Source organism: Mastomys coucha, chromosome X (genome assembly GCF_008632895.1).
Source record: "Mastomys coucha isolate ucsf_1 chromosome X, UCSF_Mcou_1, whole genome shotgun sequence".
Lineage (NCBI taxonomy): Eukaryota > Metazoa > Chordata > Mammalia > Rodentia > Muridae > Mastomys > Mastomys coucha.
The window spans coordinates 148698945-148706048 of NC_045030.1; the positions used below are offsets into that span (position 1 = coordinate 148698945).

General features: G+C 38.5%; 1 protein-coding gene across 1 annotated transcript in view; it reads left to right on the forward strand.

The window, feature by feature from the left end:
* The window catches only part of Acot9 (acyl-CoA thioesterase 9), a 46924-nt gene that overhangs the window by 23069 nt on the left and 16751 nt on the right, over positions 1-7104 (forward strand). Inside the window, exons 6-7 of the mRNA XM_031369896.1 lie at positions 1312-1395; positions 1750-1853. Coding sequence (XP_031225756.1) covers positions 1312-1395; positions 1750-1853 — 188 coding nt within the window. The remainder of the gene's footprint in view (positions 1-1311; positions 1396-1749; positions 1854-7104) is intronic.

Sequence of the window (7104 nt, forward strand, 5' to 3'; positions counted from 1 at the left end):
ACCCCAAAAAACCCCAAAAAAACAAAAAAAAGAAACAGCTTCATGATTAGGAAAGAGTTGTGGTGAAACGGTCAGCTGAGTCCTGTGCTTAGTTCCTCTTTTCTGGGGATGTTCCATTCCTACTGTCAGACATGTGTTAGGTTTTTACTCTAATTTGGCTATGCTTCTTTGCTGTTCTGAAAAACTACTTGGTGGGGCTGGGCTTGGAATTTGATTTCCTTAACTAAATCTACAACCTAGGGGACAAAGTAAAGGATCTCCAGACTAAGTTTATAAGTCTTGAAGGACAGGTGGAGTAGAGAGGCTTGTATTGCCAGCCACCTAAGAGATGAGGCAGGGGCTGGAGAGATGGATTAGCAGTTAGGAGCTCTAGCTGCCAGGATGAATTTTCACAATCTATATAGCAGGTCACAACTGACTATATGTAACTCTAATTCCAGGGAATTTGTTGCCCTCTTCTGACCTAGTTTTATGTCAAGTTGACACAAGCTAAAGTAATCAGAGTTAGGATCCACAGTTGAGAAAATGCTACCATAATATTGGACTATAGGACATTTTCTTAAGTAGTGACTGACAGCGGATGCATAGCCTATTGTGGGTGGTGCCATCCCTGGGCTGGTGGTCCTAGGTTCTACAAGGAAGAAGGCTGAGCAAGCCATGTAAAGCAAGACAACAAGCAGCACCCCTCCATTGGCCTCTGCATCAACTCCTGCCTCTAGGTTCCTGCCCTGTTTGAGTTCATGTATTGAATTCCTTCAGTGATGAAGTGTAACCCAAAATTAACCCTTTCCTCTCCTTCTTGCTTTTAGTCATGGTATTTCATCATAGCAATAGAAACTCTAACTAGGACAGATTTCTACAGCTTCTTGCATAAATGTGGTATATATATATGTATATACATATATATATATATATATATATATATATATATACACACACACATACATACACTCAGGCACACACATAAACACATTAAATAAATGAGCATTTTTACAAAGAAGGGAAAATGTTTTTGTCAGGCCTGGAGGTTTGCACATATAACTCAAGTACTTAAGAGGAAGAGTTAGAAGAATCACCACAAATTTGAAAACATCCTGGGAAGCAGTGAATTCCAGGCCATTGAAGGCAATGGAATGAGTCCCTGACTCAATTAACCAAAAGAAAAATGTCTTTGGTTCTAGGATAAGATCTTTTCTTGAGTACTAGAGGACTTTATTGCAAATAAGACCTTTTGTGAATTTCAAAGAGAATTGTAAATGGAAGAAATAATTCTGTTTTTCTGTTATTTTATACTCTTTTGGTTCCCTACAGTTCTTGTTTGCTACATGCACAACCACAATCATTCTATCAAGATGTCTCCTTTATCAATAGTTACAGTCCTGGTGGACAAGATTGGTAAGCAAGATCAGCTTCTCTGCATACTTATCATTTTCAGTAATTATAAAGTATTATTGGGACTGGGGAAAATTGTTTCCCTTATAGGGGATTTTAATATATATATATGAAAGTAGAATATAGCATGATATTTATATATTTAAGGGGAAGAATTTTACTTGATCCTAGTTTTTATAGTATTTGCATGGTCTCTAGTTTTCACAAAGACATTTAAATTTGTTTTGTATGCTAAAAATATTTTAGTTTTAAAGATAAGAAATATAGTACAATTGCAGCTTTTCAAACGATATTGCTCCCTTATAGTGTAGACATTTCTGATATGGTTTGGGTGAATCTTAAATTTCTGTTTTGCAGATATGTGTAAACACAGCTTAAGTCCTGAACAGGACATTAAGTTCACTGGCCATGTTAGCTGGGTTGGAAAGACATCCATGGAAGTGAAGATGAAAATGTTCCAGGTGTGTATATGTACCTGAAGATCCCCCACTGTTCAAATATAATCAACTAGTCTCACTTGAAGAAAAACTCTGTTCATGGACAGATGTGCAATCCACAGCCTTGAAACAATTGACAGTTCAAGGGGAGTTAGCATCTTCCTGTTGCACAAAGACTGACACATCATCTGTTACTTCCATATCCATGACTTTGTAACCATACTATACATTAAGGAGCTCGTTTCTGGTTTTGCTCAGGAGGATTTCACAAAAGTCTGAGTTATATTAGGTGTTGATTGGATTGATTAGTGTATTACTTCCCTGGAGCTACTGTACCACAAAGTACTACAGCAGGTGGAGACTCTTGATTCCCTAACCAAGGTGTCAGCTACAGAGTCACATTTCCTCTGAAACCTGCAGGAGCTTATCTTTGCTTACCTCATCTTGGTTTCAGGGGGAATTTTCTGCTTTTGTCATTGCATGGTTTTCATGCATCTATATTTTTGTGTCTTTTTCTCTTATTAATATGGTCATCGTATTGGATTGAAGGCCCACTCTGGTCCAATAGGAACTCATTGTTTATTGCTCATTTTTTGAGAGAGGGTTTTTTTATGTAGCCCAGGCTGACCTTGAACTGGTACCTGATAGTAAAATAGTTGTTGGTGGCTTTGCCATTGGCACAACTGGCGAGGCAACCTTACTGAAGAAGTTGGAGGCTTTTGTGTTGTTTGGGGGTTTTGTTTTTCTGAGACAAGTTCATCTCCAGTACTCTAGGCTGACTTCAATTCCTAATTCTTTTGCCTCCACTTCTCGAGGCTTGGGATAGCATGTGCCACAATGTCTGGGTTAATTTCTCTCTCTTTTTTTTTTTTTTTTTTTTTTTTTTTTTTTTTTTTGATAGTACCTCAGTCTGTAACACAGGGTGTTCTGGAACTCATAGCAATCTTTCTGCCTTAGCCTCACAAATGCTGGGATTATAATCATGAGTTGCTACTCTTGGTTTTCATTTTATTTAATTATGTCTGTATTGTCCCTGTTCTCAAATATTCCCACCTGTAGGTCTGGAAGTTAAGACTTCCTTCATACCTTTTCAGCGATGAAAGATACCCTTCAATTCTTTGCTTTTTTTGGTGCTGGGTATTAGACTCATGTTCTTGTACATACTATGCAAATGCTTTACTGTTAAGCTATATGCCCAGCATCAACCCTAAATAGTCATTAGGGTAGAAGTTATAGCAGCTCCTCCAAATGAGCAGAACTCAGAGACCAATCAATACAGAAACCAAATAATTTAGAGCATGCCCAGTATTTCACTGTGGAAAACTTAAGAGTGATTTATTTAAATATGATGTGGTAGTCAGTGGGCTTTATGTAGCCCAGGCTATATAAATAATGCAATCCAGATGCATTATTTTCTACTGTAGAATTCTAAAGCATTTTCTGACTTCAGAAAAGTCTGAAGCTTACTATATATAGCAGTTGTCAAAATAAGTAAATTTGCCTTAAGAAGTTTTAAATCTTTTTCTTTCATAATTTTAAGTAGGCCTATAAAGAATTTTGAATGTATATACACTAATAACCTGGTCTTAGCCCCCTTTGAGTCCCACTGAATCACTTCTATCTTTCTTTCCAACTAGGACCCTTCATACTTTCATGTCATTTTTATGACCCACTGAGTTTAGTTAGGTTTGCTTGCTTGAGCATGAGTGGGGTTATTTACTGGAACAGTGGCTACACCACTGAAGAAAATGACTCCTTCCCCATAGCTGCCAGTGGCTCTTCAATGAGAGGCGGGCCTTCCTAAGCCCTTCACATATCCCTAATGGGATATTTAAGGATTTAAAGGCCCAATGTTTTGCAGGTCTTGTGCAGGTAACAAGAGCTGCTGTGGTTTTGTGAGTGCAGTGGCCAGATACTGAACAGGGACAGCATTGTACAGAGCAACTCCCCACTGTCTGAGTCTTAACAGATTTTCTGCCCTGTTTCCTGGGATGCCCCTCAAGCCTTAGAGTGGGTGATATAGATGTCCATAAGCTGGGCTGCGTGTTCAACAGGCACTTAATTCTCAGCACTTCGACCATTAGGTGTATATGCATTAACTACCCATACATTTTTAAAAATTAAATACTATATCAAAGTGATTGAATTGTATTCCCATATTGACAGAGTTAATAGTAATGCTAAAATAGTAATTTTGTTCTTTTAAAAATAATAAAACAGAAAGTTGCTGTGGATGCCTCTGTGATTTTTAGACATTTAACCAAATTTCTACCCTGCTCACTACTGCCATACAGTAGATTCCTGGCCTAGAACCAGTGTTCAAGGCTATTTGAATCTTGTATAACTAGATTAGAAAAACACACACACACACACACATACACACACATATATATATATATATATATATATATATATATATATATATAAAATTGAAAGAGAGAGAGAAAGAGAGAGAGAGATTTTGAAAAGTCAAAAATCAAATCAATGTTAGACAAGTAAAACCTTTTTTGTTTGTTTGTTTGTTTGTTATATGCCAGGCCTAGAATTCACTATGAGTTGAGGATGACTTTGAACTTCTAATCCTCCAATCTCTATGCCAGTTTACCTGACTTATGTCATAGTAGGAAGTGAGCCCAGGTCTGCTTTCAAGTACTGTATCAACTGAGCTATATACCCAGCCCCAAAACTTTTGTTTTAAATCTGCTTTCCTAGTGGGCTATTTGACTGATAGTTCATGACTTTTGCAATATTTCTACACCAGAGAGGTGGCAGAAGGGATACGTCTTTTGCCTCTTGTTTGATCCTGGGTCTAATCCCAGCTCTGCTGACTGTTAGACATATTGCTATGGGCAACTGTTAATTATAGTAAATCATAAATATTTAGCAAGCAAGTCTCTGTCAAATGCTTTTTCTTTTATCTGAAATGTCTTGTGATTCTGTGCATTTGAACAGTGCTTTAGGGTCACATCTTGTTCTACCCCTTCTTTGATGCTTCCAGCTTGGATTGTTCCTTCTTCAAGACCTATTCTCTTTCTCTCCTTCCTCACACCTGCTGCTTTTTGTCTGTCCTACAGAACTGTGTGCAAACATACTTTCTCTTCTGCCAGCTACATATACTTTTCAACAGCTTTACCTGGGTTTGAGTCACCCAACCTACTTCCCAATATCTGTTCATGAGATCAACTTGGCAGTTATTTATTGAACATTTCTACTGGTCTGTGCATACAACAGTGAGCAAGGCACACAAAGTTCCCTTCTCTTAAAGCTTATATTCTACGAGCTCCCATTTATGAACTGTCCCATTTACTAATTTTTGAAACATCAATGGCATATTTATCTGCCCACATTTGTGCTTAGTGTTGTCAGTGCACATGCCCACAAGGACCTCAGCATATCACAGGGAGACAGCCACATAAAGAAACGATTGCGATATATTATGCAGTATTCCTCACACAAGGTATGTTGGCATTTTATCTAGGAAATTTCTTAGTTCTGAAGACATACCAGTATACGGTGTGATGTTTAACCATTTTGAAGAGGAGTACAAGTTCTTGATTGGTGTTTCAGTAGGGCCATTGTATCTCACTTTAAGCACTTACTGGAAAATTGGACTTTACTCTTCACAGTTGAACCCTGTCAGTAATTCTTTGGAGTCTGGCAGCTGTTAGAGTATACCCTTTTAAATAGGCTGAAGTCTGTCTCCTAGATGACTATCTTTTTTAAGTGGTTAGGAGCATCAGGTCCCTTTATCAAACTTGGCCAGAGTAAGTATCTTGTTGAGAAACTGGTAGGCCATTGTTGTTCTTTTAAATAAGTATATGCTTACATTTATTGTTTTGAAGTTTCAGATACAATCATATACTTTGAACATATTTAACCCCCCATAATCGTCTTGTTTCCCTCCCACTACCTCTATTTTTCTTGCAAGTCCTCCTCCTACTTTCATGTGAGATTTTGGTGACCCATTGGGTTTAATTGGGTTTACATGCATGAGCATTGGTAGGGTGGAGGATTATCTACTGGAACATGAACAACTTAACCAGTGGCTATGCCATAGAGAAATGTAACTATCCCTTCAACAACAACCATTAACTGCCAGTAGCTCCTCACGGAAAACTGAGGCCTCATAGCACCCTCCCCTCTTCATGGTACAAGGATGAAGGGTACAATCTTATGCAGGTTCACCAGCTCTTCTTTGGGTTCATGGGTACAGCAGCCATGCTAAGGCCAGAGGATAGAATTCCACAGCCATCCTTCTCATCTTCGGGCTCTTAGATTTATTTCATCCTTTTTTCCATGATGTTCCCTGAACCTTGAACAGAGAAATATAATAGACAGAGAAATGTCCCATTTAGCTCTGTCTATATTTTTTAATTAATTGATTGAGCAGCTGAAGGTATTGATGACTGCCAGCACTTGCGAGGCCAAGACAGAAGGATCATGAGTTCAGGATGGTCATTGCTTATGCCACAAGTTTAAGAAAGCCAGCCTGGGCTATGTGAGACCCTATCTCAAAATACAAAACAAATTGATCAGGAGCATCCTCCTCCAAATGGTAAAACTCATGAGCCCCCTTTAGTGAGCTTTTATTTACCTAGACTATACATATATAGGCCTCAAATCAAAAATTGGAAATTTTATCTGTTATAAGAGTTATCTAAGCTCTCTAAATGATCTTCTCTAGTTGTTTGAGGAGAAACCTGGAAAATGTAAGCAGCTTTGGGAGGGCGTTTTTGCTTTAAGTATTTTCCCTATTTATAGAGAGCAAAGCTCTGTTTTTTTTAGAACTCCACTATGTACCATATATGGCCTGATTCCTCACACAATGGCTAGCATTGCCCTCTCTAGGATCCTCTTTTACATACTAGCACACAAAGAATTAGTTTTCATTATGGCAGGTTAGTTTTCTTTAAGTGTGTGGAGATCAGTGGTCCATTTTTTTTCCATTTCTCAGTGATTATCACTCTTTTTTATTGGATATTTTCTTTATTTACATTTCAAATGATATCCCCTTTCCTGGTTTCTCCTCCTAAAAAAAACTCTTATTCCCTCCCCCCTCCCCCTGCTCACCAACCCACCCTCTCCTGCTTCCTGGCCCTGGTATTCCCCTACACTAGGGCATAGAACATTCATAGGACCAAGGGCCTCTCCTACCATTGATGACTGACTAGGCCATCCTCTACTATACACATGCTGCTGGAACCATTAGTCCCATCATGTGCACTCTTTGGTTGGTGGTTTAGTCCCTGGGAGCTCTGAGGGTACTAGTTAGTTC